A 14,571-nucleotide genomic window follows, 5' to 3' on the forward strand; every position below is an offset into this window, starting at 1 on the left:
TGTAAAACATATCTGCAATGTATGTATTTCAAAGTTATCTTTAATGGTATATTATACAATAAGAGCATTATCTGTAAAGCTCTGCTCTAAAATATATGCAATGAAGCTAGAATTTAGGCTACAGCTCAGGGAAAGGAAAGGCCCTGACTCCATTGCTGCAATCTTATAGCTTGCCTCTGGAAATTGTGGATGCTCCATCACTGGAGGTTTTCATGAACAGACTGGCAGCCATTTATCCAGAATCTCCTGTTTGAGCAGGGAGTTGGACTAGAAGACTTTCAAGGTCCCTTCCAACCCTATTATTCTATGTTCTGTACCACTAGCTAAGGATGATAAAAATCACAATCCAATACCTATGTACTAAACCCAGCAGAGTAGCTTATGTAGGTAGTGGATTGGAAGAAAAAATGATTTACAAGAAGAATGCAACTGAATACTGAATGTTACTGTAAGTGTGGGGCCACAGCTTAGAGTGGATAATCAGTTAAGAGATAGAAGGATGAGTTAAGGATAAGAAGGATAAGTTAATTCATCAGTTAAGTATGAGAAGCAAAATGTCTTCAAGGACAAACAAAGTTCAGTTGCCTCTTGAAAAAAGCACCTTTGGGACAGTTAAGGAGATACTTAATTATTTTCTACTCAAGTCTCCAGATACACTTTTAAGGGGTAATACATGAACTATCTTGACTGGGAATTTTTTTAAAAAATGTAATGCCAAGCCTTTCTATCATACCCAGAAAACTGAATGTGTGTATTTCTGCAAGTCACCAATAAAAACTAAACTGGAAAGTGATTTTCTTTGTATCTTATGTATACATGCGATAGGGCTGTCTGGGATGGACGGCAGAATGGAGAAATAGCAAGAAAAGGGTTAAGACTTCTCTTACACTTGCTTTTCAAATTCTTTCCTCCCTCAAAAGATTTTTCATGAATAAAATGTTTGCATTCTTAGATGTACTGATGTCCTTTAATTTAATTCAGAGGTTTCTTACAGCAAGGAACAACCTACGGTAGTAAGAGCAGCAGCAGTATACTCCACTATCAGAAAGGACACTCTGAATTTATATATTATCCTTAGCCATACTTCGTTTAACCAAGGTTTCTTGAAGCACAGTCATTTTTGATGTATGAATTCAACATGATTACAATTCAGTCCATCTTTTTAGACCTATTGTGTTTTTACGACTTGGAAAAAATAGGACTGGAGTGGGGAGTGAGGAGGGTTCTATAGGAATGGGGAGTAGGTGAACAGTATGACATATGGTTAAAATTCAATTTTAATATTATATAGTTAGTCTCATACTTGTGACATCAGAGATTTCATGGTATTAGGGAAAAATTCCTCTCAGAATAAACTCAACAGTGTTATGTAAAATCTTACTAGGAATTATGACATTCAGGGAGATAATTTCATGTTGCAGTTTATAGCGATAAATGCCAGAAAAATTAAGACACAAAGACTAATAGAAGATAATATTTGTAGCTCAGGGTTGAACTGTGGAATTCTTAGTGCTCTCTGAGCTGGGTTGTTTGCTTGCAAATATTTAATTAGTCAACTAGTGCTTGTTGGATAATGAAACAACTGCAAACAACCAAGCTCCTAGACCACCGAGAATTCCACACAAGGACTAACAAATGTTCATAATGTAACTAAGAGCCACTGAAAGAGAACACAACAAACAGTATAGCCTATTTTTTCATCAACTTTCATTCTTGCAAGCTAATTCCCCATTGATCAAATTGGTCAATGTATCAAAAATTCACCCTAGACCTTCCGGTTGGCACTGCCAGCACCGCGGACGGTCTTTTCAGACCGCCGGCATCGTGATTCCGTTGGAGCTGTCCTGACAGCGCTAGAAGAAGGGGAGAAGAAGGGGAGGAGAGCCGGTGGGCGAGGGTAGAGCTCCCCGGAAGCCCCTGGAATAACTCCAGGGGCTTGGAGGGTGAGAGCCCCCTGGCCAGCCCACTGAAGCTCCGGATCCGGTGCGACTCTGTATTAACAGAGCTAGGCGTCACGTCCAACTCTGCTGTCAAAAAGAAGATTGATTGAATCCAAAAAGCAGACTGAACGGAAGCAGGAGAACAAGCTTTTGCAAGTATAATGCTTAACTCCGGGGATACAATGTTTCTATTTGAATTTTCTGAGCTGGAGGTGAAGATGGCGTCTTTGTTGCGAGTCTAAAAGTGAAAGTTAGAAAGGAAAGTGCTTGTTAACAGATTTGTGCTCAGAGACTGGCTTTAAGTTGCTGGATTTGATTTTAAAGAGCTGCTTGGAGAAAAGATCATTTTGCTTGGTGATTTACAAACAAATTGCTGAAAGCTGTTCAAGAGACTTTATGGCTGTGACTTTATGACTTTATGGTGGTGAAAAGAAATTTTTTCTTAAAATAAGATGGCTTCCAAGAAAGGAGTTTTTGAAAGTGCTGGAAGCTCTCCAGTGGTGTCAGAAATGACACAGTCGACTGATTCACAGAGATACAAGGATTCTATTAAAGAATTTACAGAATTTGTAAAGGAAGCCATGAATAATCATACTGTAGCTATGATTAACCAAATAGCAATCTTCGAATGGAAATTAAAAGATTTGTTGGAGGACACAAAAGCAAATACAGAGCACAATGACAATGCAGGAGACATTTTGATTAAAGCAGAGAAGGTGGAATCGGCTGGTTCTCAAGAACTTTCAAGCTTACTTCCTGCTCTTTGTGATGATTTGGAGAGGAAAAAAGTAGAAAATAACCAGCCTTGCGAGGTTTTGGAGGAAGAAGGAGATTTGTCAGCGGCTTTCACACAACTAACTGAAAAGAAACAACTGAATTTTTCTTTGCGAACTGATGATAATCTTTGGTTTTACAGAACAAGGAATGAAGTGACTGACTATATAAGCAAGAAGAGGCGATATGGTGGCTCTAAATCAGAGGAAACACTTTCAAAAAGGGGACAATTTTTACAGATACATCAACCTCAAATTAAAATTAAAAACCTCCTCAAAACAGAACTAGGAGGGATGAAGAAAGATTGGAAAAAATATAAAAAAAAAGCAAGAATGGAAGATTAACCTTTTTTGGATTTGCAGTTGATGTTTTAATGGCTAATTAAAAGGATTATGTTTTAAGATTTAAAAGTTGGAGGGAGGAAGACTTTTTGTTATAAGACTTTTAAAATATCTGAAAGCATGAAAGTAAGATTAACTTTTTTTTTGGTTTTGCAGTTGATGTATTAATGGCTAATTAAAATGATTATGTTTTAAAATTTAAATGATAGTGGGAGGAAGAAAGATTGAGGGGAAAATGCAGAAACTCAATTATTGACTAATTAAGGTTTACTTTTTGCTATAAGATTTTCTAAAATGTCTGAATTTTGAGAAAAGTGGAGGAAGAGTAAAATGTTTATGTAAATGAATTAAGAATACTTTACATATATACTAAGAGAGTTTTTAGGGTTTGAATGATCAATGTTTGTTAATGTTTTTAAAACCCTTAGAGTTAATGAAAGGGGAGGTTGATGATTTTGTAGAAGGGGAGTTAAGGGGTCCAGGGAGTTTTAAATCTTGCAGTAAGTTAGCATATGTTAGTGAATGTTTGTTGAAGTCTATGCCCTGTTTTTGTTCTGGGAAGTCGGGGGTGGGGGGTGGGGAGTGGGGGTTGAAGGTTGATGATAGATTGAATGATTGCTTATATTGTATATTTGTTTGATTATAAAATAAAATAAAAACTTTTTCAAAAAAAAAATTCACCCTAGAACCATACAGTTTCTAGCATTAGGTTAGGTTTTTGCTGTTTAAAACCTCACATCAGCACCCTACTCCCATTTGATCAAGTTGCATTGCTGCTCTTCTAGTGAATGGCACTAAGTCAGAAACTACAGAAGTATTGGATGATATATGCAGTGTCAAGTGCGATTATTGTTACAAATGCTCTGAAGGAGTTTAGGTTAACAACCAAGATAACCTTGTTATTAATTAACAATTCAAATGTGTTTTTTTATTTACACTCATGATAGTTAGCAACTACCATTCTAAAATGAAACAGGCAGTATTTTTCATTGCTGAACAGAACAGAGTGAACTGCAGAGAAACAGTAGCAAGATTATGTTGTTACTTTTTAGGCGGTGTAACAAAGAGGATTATGCAATAAAAATTTGATTTAAGTATCAAGAATAATAAATATTTGTTTCTTACAATAATTTCAGTTGTTGCCCTGAGTTGCCCTGTTCACAAAGAACAGTCTATAATGCAACTGTAGTCTGTGGCTGTATATCAATGAAATAACTATTACCATGTTTCTCCAAAAAGACGACCCACCTTGAAAACAAGCCCTATCACATTTTTAAGCACGAGATCAAATTAAGCCCCACCCACAAAATTAGCTCTAATTAAGACTCTGCTCACCCCGGGGTGCAGGGGGTGGGGTGAGGCACAGGTAAAAAATAAGCTAGGGTGGGGATGGGGGTGGTGGAGCTGCCATACTTACCAGACCTTGCGCACCCTGACACCTGCCTCACCTTCTTCTGCGGCCGCTTGCCGCAACTTGCACGCATCGCCCTGGCCTCCGTTTCGCCTTCGGATCGATCTGGAACTCTGCTATTGGCTGCAGATGCTTTCTGGCAGGCATCTGAAGGCAAAATGGAGGCCGGGGCGGTGCGTTTGAGTGGCTGCTGGCCCGCAGAAGTGGGCCAGCAGCAGGCTCCTGCTGGGCAGGGCTGTCAGTGCCACTGCCACAAGGTGAGTCAATAATTAGAACCCTCCAAAAAGAAGGCCTAGCCATCTTTTCAGGGGTAAAAAGAAAATAAGACCCAGCCTTCTTTTTGGAGAAACACAGCATTTAAATTGGAAAGGCTTACTTCAGAAAGTCTGATCAGTTTTTAGAGTGAAAGCAACATAAAACTATAACATTGCACTACTTCTGTTGTTATATTTAATTGAAAACATGCCAGGTCAATGATAGCTTAGTAATATATACTTTGTACATGCTGTTAGAAGGAACAACCCCAGATTTGGCCCAGCAAATATTGGGTCCAAACACTGGCACAGTTGAAGCAATCAGAGGGATAGTTCAATGATCTGATACAACATATGGATGTTCTACATGTTTTTAGTGATAAGCTACCTGGAAAAAGAACACTATCTGGAACTTAGAAATGCAGTAAACTGAGACTGGGATTTAACCTGTTTTAAAAAGCATAATTTTTGATGTATGATTTTTCAAGAAATGATAGCAATTTATATTGTTGGTAGATGAGATTGAAAAATCAAATAAAACAAAAGGAACAATTTTTTTTTTGAAATTTTAAACACAAAGTGGATTGTTCGAAAAACAAAGACATTAACAGTCCAACACTTAGTAATGCTAGAATGTTGTCTCAGATCAAGAATATGAGGACATTAAAAAAATTAGCATAACTCTATTGTGTCTTCAGAATGTTTTGTCAAGTAGAAAATTATCAAACTATTACATAGGTAACCTTCCAAAGATTCAAAGTACTCATGTCACTGCTGCTGTTCCTTGCCTTAGACCAAACCCTGATTGAGGTATAATACATGCCTCTCAACAAACGGGGGCACCACTGACCTCGTGCTGCATCAGGAGGAGCCTCAGTACTAATTAATCTCTGCCCAGCACACATGGAACGCAACATCTGAAAGACAGCCAAAGGTGCCACATTCATGCGTAGAAGGTCCAGCAAAATCCTAAGGAGAGAAAATAAGAATTTAACACTTTCATTCATTATTTGCAAACAAGATTTCTTGATTACAGTATCTGAAACCAATTGTTTCTGGCTTGTTAAGTAAACTTAACAACTGTCTAAAAGAACTGATGGAGGGGACGTTGGTCTTATCGTGATACGTTCCTTCTCGTAGTGTGAAATGGGAGGTGCCAGCCTGGGTTATTCCTTGCTCTAGCTCTATGTCCTGAGCTGAAAACTTCTGAAGATCCGCCTCCCTGGTGACGTCTCTTCAGTTTTGCCAGCGAAGCCAAAGTGAATGGTACACAGTCCAGGCAAATGGTATGCAGTCTGAAAGATAGAAACAACATGCTCCACCAGGGGAGCCGGTCCAGGCAGCCACAGACAGGGTGGGGCTGGCACCTCCCATTTCACACTACGAGAAGGAATGTATCACGGTAAGACCAACGTCCCTTCTCCATAGTGTAGAAATGGGAGGTGCCAGTCTGGGATATACCAAAGACTGGCCAGCCCTAAGGGTGGGAGCTGTCCTGGGCCGACGACCCCGGATCTTCATGAACCCGCTGCAGAACTCTCCTCCCAAAAGCTGCCTCCGCCGATGCGAAAGAGTCAAGTCTATAGTGACGAATGAAGGGAGTGGGAGTAGTCCACGTGGCCGCCCTACAGATGTCTTCCACTGATGCCTGAGTAGACCAGGCCGCAGTTGTGGCAGCACTGCGGGTGGAGTGGGCCGTTATCCCTTGAGGCACCGGGAGAGCCTGAAGCTCATATGCAGATGAGATGCACGACCTGAGCCAGCGCCCCACCGTGGAAGAGGTCACCCTGTGGCCAAGAGTCGACGGCTGAAAGGAGACAAAGAGTGCCTCCATCTTTCGGAAAGAAGAGGTCCTAAAAATGTAAATACGGAGGGCCCTCCTCACATCCAAAGTGTGCCAGGTCTGCTCCAAGGCGTGCCTAGGCCGAGGGCAGAAGTCTGGCAGGACCAACTCCTGTGCTCGGTGGAACAAGGAGTTGACCTTAGGAAGGAAGGCAGGGTCCAGCCGCAGGACCACCCTGTTGGGGTGAAAAATACACAGGTCTTTCCGCACTGATAAAGCCGCCAATTCCGATATCCGTCGGGCCGACGTGACGGCCACAAGGAAAGCTACTTTACACGATGGAAGCCAGAGGCTAGCCTCCCTCAAAGGTTCGAAAGGTGCCTTTGTTAATGCCTGAAGAACCTTAGCGAGGTCCCAAGTGGGGTAACGGTGAAGAGGCAGTGGTTTTAGATTAGTCACTCCACGCAGAAAGATCTTCACCCTCGGATGGTTAGCGAGGGAGCCCCGCTTCCCAAATGTCAAGACAGTGCCTAGCGCAGCCACCTGTCGCCGTAGAGTGTTAGTGGAAAGTCCCATGTCCAACCCGTCCTGTAAGAACTCCAGGACCTCCACCACCGATGCTGAAGTTGGGCTCAACTGTCTGGAGGTACACCACCCTGCAAACCTGTTCCACGTTGCCTCATAAATTCGTGTGGTGGAGGGCCGCCTGGCTGCCTGCATAGTCCTGATGACCCTGTTCGGAAAGTTCTCCCGCCTCAAGAGGCCCCGCTCAACCTCCAAGCGGCTAACTGCAGTCTCTACAGGTCCGGGTGCTGTACCGGGCCCTGGCTGAGTGCGACTCTGTCCGGGGGAATCCGCCAGGGCTTGGCGACCAACAGGTCGACCAGGTCAGCGAACCAAGGCCGCCTGGGCCAGTGAGGGGCCACTAACACCATTTCCGCCCCCTCCAGCAGCAGCTTTCGAATGACGGCTGGGATCAGGGGTAGGGGAGGGAAGGCGTATAGGAGGTCCTTGGGCCACGGGATCCGCAGAGCGTCCACCCCCGCAGCTCCCGGGGCAGGAAACCGGGAGAAGAAAAGAGGAAGTTGTGTGTTCACTGGAGAGGCGAAGAGGTCCACTACCGGGCGACTGAACCGGTCGACTACCTCCGTAAACAAGCTGGGATGGAGCCTCCACTCCGAGGGGTCCACAGTGGCTCGGCTCAGCCAGTCAGCTTCTATGTTGTCCGTCCCTGCGATGTGGTCCGCTGTCAGGGACAAAAGGTGGGTCTCTGACCAAAGACAAAGGGTCTCCGCCTCTCACATTAGAGGCCAGGAACGAGTCCCCCCTTGCCTGTTGATATGGGCTTTTGTCGTTGTATTGTCTGTGAGAAGGAGCACATGCTGCCCCCTCACCTGCGGAAGAAAGGTCTGAAGAGTCAGACGCGCCGCTCTGAGCTCCAACCAATTGATCTGATGGGATAGTTCTAGGTGGGACCAGCGGCCCTGGGCCACCTGCGATCTGCAATGCCCCCCCCAGCCCATCAGACTGGCATCCGATGTTACTACCACCCTGTGGGGTTCCCTGAAGAAGCACCCCTTCTGGATGGCCCCTGACGTCCACCAGTCCAGGGATCGTAGAACCCGTGGTGAAACCTGAACCCTGATCTTGGATGAGCTCGTTCCTGCCTTCTGAAAGGGGAGCAATAACCACTGTAGTGGTCTTGCATGGAACCTGGCCCAGGGAACTATGTTCAAACAAGATATCATTTTCCCCAACAGTTGGGATAGCTGGGCTACCTGAGCCGGCTGGGACCGCTGAAGAGACTGAATCAGCATCCTTATACTGTCCTGTCTGTCCGGGGACAAGAAGACCTGCTCCGCTAACGTGTCTATCAGGGCCCCTAGGTGGACTAATCTTGTGGAAGGTACCAGATGACACTTTGCCAGATTCACCAAGAACCCATGATCTCTCAGTACCTGAATTGTCGTGGCCAAGTCCTGTTCCGCTCGCCGTTGGGAGGACCCTTGTATGAGCAGATCGTCGAGGTAACATTGAACTCTGATGGGAAGAGACCTGAGATACGCCGCCAAGACAGAGAGAATCTTGGTAAACGTCTGGGGGGCGGAGGCCAGCCCGAACGGCAGAGCAAGATATTGGTAGTGACGGCCTGAATAGCAAAACCTCAGGTATTGACGATGCTCCGGTCGAATTGGGACGTGGAGGTAGGCTTCGGTCAAATCTATGGAGGCTAGGAAGTCTCCCTCCCTGATTCCCGCTAAGATGGAATGCAGGGAGTGCATTTTGAACCTCCTGTAAACGACAAACTTGTTGAGGCCCTTCAAATTTAGAATTGCCCTCCACCCCCCCCCCCGAGGCCTTTGGGACGACAAATAGGATGGAATAGAACCCGCGCCCCCTCTGCCCCAGTGGAACTGGCTGAATGGCCCGAATATCCAGCAAATGCTGGATAGCCAATTCCATGAGTTCCCGCCTGGATGGGTCTCCAGAAACGGGGCAGGGGAGGAAACGCCTCGGAGGAGGTGAAAGGAATTCGAGGGATAGCCCTGCTCTTACTGTCTCCCTCACCCAATTGTCTGTTGTAAGGTCATCCCAGCGGTCCGCAAACAAGCTGAGCCTGCCCCCAAGAGGACTCAGAGACGGACAGTCACTTAGATCTCCTGGCTCCTCTGCCACCCGAGCCCCTGAAGGGCTTATTGGACTGCTGTTGGCGACTACGGGGGAAGGCTGATCTATCTGCCTGGTAGTTAGGTCTAGAGAAATGAAAGGGCCGTTGCTGATGGGGAAAGCTTGGCCCAGCTCCCCCCTGGCGGAAGGAGGGCTGCCTATAGTAAGGGGATGAACGGAAATCCATTCGCCTGCCCTGGGACGGGAGGACCTTTCTCTTATCCCTCGTCTCTATGAGTAGGGGCTCTAAGGCTCGGCCAAAAAGGAACCCCCCTTCAAAGGGAGCTGAAGCCAACTTCCACTTATTCTTCCCGTCCATTCACCAATGACGTAGCCAAAGCATACGTCTAGCGGTGACTGACGAAGCCATGGCCCTGGCGGAGAACCTGGCAGCGGCCAAGGTAGCATCCGCCGTGTATTCAGCTGCAGCTAAAATCTTAGACAGGTCTTGATGGGCCCGAACATCATCTGGTGCCAAATGGCCCTGTAGCTGGCGGAGCCATCTAACCGATGCTCTAGTGAGGAAGGAAGCAGCAGAAGAAGCTCTCACAGCCCAGGCATCCGCCTGGTGCGCGCGACGAAGTGCCGTCTCTTCTCGCCTATCCTCTGCCTTTAAGGCGTCCTCTGCATCAGGTGGTAAAACAGAAGAAGAGGTGAGAGCCGCCACCGGAACGTCCACCTTTGGAACCTCCAACAAAGTAAGCATGTCCGCATCAACCGTAAACAACTGGTTGTCCAGACCTGAGGCCCTGGAGGGTAGAGCCGGGGCCGCCCACTGTCTATGGATCATGTCCAGAAACATTCCTGGAATAGGAATAGTATCTGCCTCCACAGCCTGCTCTGTGAAAAGGTAATCATCCTGCTCTCCAGTACCAGCGGTACCAGAGAGTGTTGGGTCAGGACCCAATCGAGCGGTGGCCCTGGCTTTTGTCAGAAGGGGCTTCAAAAGGGCAGGATTAAATAGCCCTTTGAATGCGGGCCTAGGTGGTTGGTCCAGATCCCCATCCGATAACTCTCCCTCCTCCATGTAGTCTTCTGCATAGTCAACTAATTCAGAATGGGAAGGGGAAACCTGCCCTTGGTAATCCTCAGAAGGGGCAACATAACCCTGGCTTTCCACCTCAGGTCTAAAAGCATACATTTGGGCAAACATCTGTGACTGAAGCTGCATCCCTTCTGCAATGCCCTGCCTAATCGCCTACTCCACCCAGGACTTCATGGAATTCTGAACATTCATTTCCCCCGCTTCACCCTGGCGAAGGCCAGCCGCAGTGGGGGTATAGGTGGCTTCAGGGCGGCTGTTAGTCCCAGAAGGCCCAGGAAGCTGCTGGGGCTTGACCTGCATCTCTGGAGACCATGTCCTGGTCAGCCCAGCCAAGGTGGGAGAATGGGCAGTCTGAGGAACAGAAGTCTCCACAGTTTGGGCTGGTGGCTGAGGCGCAGACACAGTAGCTTGAGGGGGTTCAGCAGCTGTATTGATGGCAGCGGCCCTTGCAAATTCTCTGTCCAAGGCACGTTGTCTAACTTGAGCTGACTTTTCCTCAGCCTTGGAACGCCCAGGGCGAGCTCTAGCCTTGGCCTTAATTTTATTAGCCGCAGCAATGCTGGCAGTTCGTGGCCTAGAAGCAGCTCTGCCCCTGTCAGGGGGAGGAGACCAGGAGCCCTCAGCAGAGAAGGATGATTGCCTGTCAACATCCCCCATGATATTAAGTCAGATGGCAATCACAGGGTAACCAAAGCCCAAAGTCTCTGCAAGTAAATAATAAGAGAGAGAAAGAGGAAAATAAATAAATAAATAAATAGAAATATACTGGCCTTGAAACGCAATACAAAATGGCTCCCGGGTCTCAAAATGGCCGCTCTTCAACTGCCACACTTTTAAATAAGGCTATCTCTGATGGCTAAAGGCGATATCAGGTCAGGCCGCCAGGCAAACCCGCAGAAAAAAAAATGCGCTGGTCAGTCACGCGCTCCTCTACCAAGCAGAAGCCGCCAGCGCTGTGCCCAAAGCATGCCAGGGGAGCACAGCCGCCTGGACTAAGTGGCGCCAGAAATGTGCGGGAACGAAGGCCACCACGACTTACAGGCCATTGCCATTATCAAAGGTGTAGCGTGGCCCTGACGTCAGGCACAGACCCCTCATCTATCACCACTTTAATGGAGCTGCTAAAACTCCAAATTACCAGCCTCCAGCCAAATTCCAGCTTGCACGGCTGCAACAAGCTTCAATTAGCCGAAAAAGACAAAAAAACGCCGCTCCGCTTCCCAGCTGATGAGCGGTGATCAAACGGACGCCGCGGCAAGCCAAAAGGGTGCACGCGGCTCCCGCGGCTGTCTGTGAAGCTCAGAAGCTTCAGAAGAGGATTTGGAGGGACTGGGGCGAAAGCCAGCCGGCTAGCCCCTCACAGCTGCCCACAAGGAAGGGGAGGAAGGGGGGAGAACGACAGCCACCCCCCCCCACGCTCAATCCAGAGATCGGAGAGCTCCCCTTTGGTCGTACCTGGCAATCCAGTCAAACAGATGAAAATAAAAGGCAAACAAACAAATAAACAAACAAAGAGAAAAAAATATAGGTAATCCAGGGAATTATTATTATTATTAATATCTAGCTCAAAGCTCAGGAGTTTAAGATTGCAACCAGAGCTGTGCTGAGCTGAAAAAAACTGAAGAGACGTCACCAGGGAGGCAGATCTTCAGAAGTTTTCAGCTCAGGACATAGAGCTAGAGCAAGGAATAACCCAGACTGGCACCTCCCATTTCTACACTATGGAGAATACTCCATAACTCAAATATATACATGTTTGGTAACCCCACCCCAAGAATATAGAAACAAGAGTATTCTTTCCAGCTCAATTTTTATTTCATGCAATAATGTATTTGAGGATTTTCAGAGGTAACCATCCTTTCAACTACTGATCTTTCTGATCTAGTTTAAACTGTATCTGAGATTGACTTATGCTGTTTTGATTATTATTTGATTATATCTGCCGCTCAATCAGAATACTATAAGTCTTGGATTCTAGTTCTCCCAGAGAAGCATTGATTAATCAGCAATTACTCTTTCTAGAGATCAACTGATTAGAGTTTGCTTGCCAAGAACTGAAGGTCCTTTACTCAGAGCTGCTGAATACACACACTTTATCCCTTTCTCACAAAAATAGAACAAGCTTCCACTATTCCTATTTTATTTTACATATACTGTACCTTGATAAAATCAAATAGCTCAATGGTTTCAATGCTCAAGATAGTAGCAAATCTCCATTACCTTTCAGACTTGTAATATATGTGCTAATAAGTATAGAATTTGGGTTTATGTAATTTATGATTAAAATTCTCTCCAGTGAAAGCATAAGCTATCTGTTCAGTCATAATGTCCTTGCAAAACATCAGTCATTTCTTTAAAGTAGTAGTTCTTTATCTTTGATATAACATCATGAAGTAGGGATATGTATATTGAACTCTTACACAAGAGCCATGGTAGTACAGTAGTTAGAATGTTACTGCAGGCTACTTCTGCTGACCGCCGGCTGACTGCAGTTTGGCAGTTCGAGTTTCATCGGCTCAAGGTTGACTCATCCTTCCATCCTTCCAAGGTCAGTAACATGAAGACCCAGATTGTTGAAGGCAATATGCTGACTCTGTAAACTGCTTAGAGAGGGCTGTGAAGCAGTGTGAAGTGGTATATAAGTCTAAGTGCTATTGCTATAACCACATGGTTACAATATAAAATCAATGGGAGCTCATTTTGCCCTTCACTAGGACTATAGATCTTGATTTTTAAAATTATTTGAAAACAGGTGTTGCATTTACAAGTTTGTGATGAAAAGTAAAAGACACATCTATGATTTCATATTTTTAATAAAAATCCATCTGAAATTACCATTAAATCACAGTTCTACACAGAATGAGCTATAATAATCACAAATTGAGAAAATATTGGTGCTGTTACGGTACAAAAATGGGACTGAGACAAAGATCTTCAAAATCATTTCGATATTGAGGGGGCGTGGCTAGCATCACAGCAGAACAGCAGATCTTTTGGGAGCTCCTGAGGGACCATCAATATCCCAGCTATTAGGTGGTCCTTTTGGACCTGAGTTGTTTTGTAGGGACAACGAGCAAGGGGAGCACACTCTGTGGATCTCAGGGAACTCGCAAATTCCCTGATAGAGCCGGAGAAGCTTCCTAAACAGACAGCTGGGAAGGCAACCATTGGGAGTCGCTACAAAGCTGGGGCAGCCACTGCAGAACGTAGAAGCGAAAGGAAAGTGTGATCAGTCTGGGTGAGATATTTTGAATATTTTTTACTACCTATTAAACTGGATTAAAAAAGAACCTTCTTGGAATAGCAGAGGAGAATGTTACCGCAAAGGAGGAGGGGAATTGGTGTTTTACCTATTTCACCCCCAGAAGAACGGCGGTGAGGAAGGTGGCTGTGGCCAAGAAAACAAAGGAATAAGAGAAAAATTGGTTTATAAAAATTGGGTTGGAGAGTAAAGTCTGAATCTGGGCTGAATACTTCAATTTTTAAATTGGGGACTATTCATTAAAGAATACTTGATTAGATGAACTTTCTTGGAACTTTTATTTAAAAAAAATTGGATCTAAACTTGCCCTGAGGGTACTGTAAAGAGGGGAAGAAGGAGAGAGAAATAAAGCAACAGTGCCACCTGCAGGCAAAAGCTAACAAAGATGAAATGTGGTCTTGGGAGAAAGCTTGTGAACTAAATTGATAAGCAGCTGTTTAGATTAAACAATTCAAGATATAGAGTGAGACACTGGAGATTTTTTTTTTTCTCTTTGAGAACAGTGCAGCTCTTGGAATCTAAAAGGAAAAAGACAAAACAACAGAAGCAAACTAAGGAAATCTACACTGGCACTTTGGAATAAGGCTTTTGTCCTCTCATGCAATAAATTTATAAAACATCCCCCCCCCCCGGTTGTTCTTGTGGTTGACATCAGTGGTCTTTTCTTGAGTCTCTTTTTGTTTTTTACTATTGTTTTGGGTTGAATTGTGAATTTGCTTACTGGAATATATACGCTGGATAACAATATTTTTTGGGCTTGGTGGGCTGATTTGGATTATAAATTTTTATTTTATAAACTCCTCTTTCGGAGGCTATTTGGATTAAGGTTAGAAGAACCTGAAGTAAAGAAGTTGGAAAAATTCTGAGAAGGACATCAAAGATTGGGTTTTGGACTGGGATTGGAATTGGACTATTCTTTTTTCTCATTTTTTTCTTTTTCTCTCTTCTCCCCCCCCCTTTCCTCCCTGTCTCCTTACTGGAGGACCTATATTTGGATTATAAATTGAATTTGTATTATATTTTTTACACTTGGTGGATTTCAAGATATAAGACAAAATGAAGAAAACACAATCAGTGCCGGCTTCAGCAAGTTC

At 44.8% G+C, this 14,571-nt stretch overlaps 1 protein-coding gene across 2 annotated transcripts in view; it reads right to left on the reverse strand.

Annotated features, from left to right (window-relative positions):
• LOC117661265 (mitotic-spindle organizing protein 2A-like) overlaps nt 1-14,571 on the reverse strand; it is a 42,973-nt gene that overhangs the window by 4,477 nt on the left and 23,925 nt on the right. For both annotated transcript variants that reach the window (XM_060690204.2, XM_034409930.3), the window contains exon 2: nt 5,571-5,689. In XM_060690204.2, coding sequence (XP_060546187.1) covers nt 5,571-5,689 — 119 coding nt within the window. The remainder of the gene's footprint in view (nt 1-5,570; nt 5,690-14,571) is intronic.

Source organism: Pantherophis guttatus, chromosome 3 (assembly GCF_059756535.1).
Source record: "Pantherophis guttatus breed Tessera chromosome 3, ASM5975653v1, whole genome shotgun sequence".
Classification (NCBI taxonomy): domain Eukaryota; kingdom Metazoa; phylum Chordata; class Lepidosauria; order Squamata; family Colubridae; genus Pantherophis; species Pantherophis guttatus.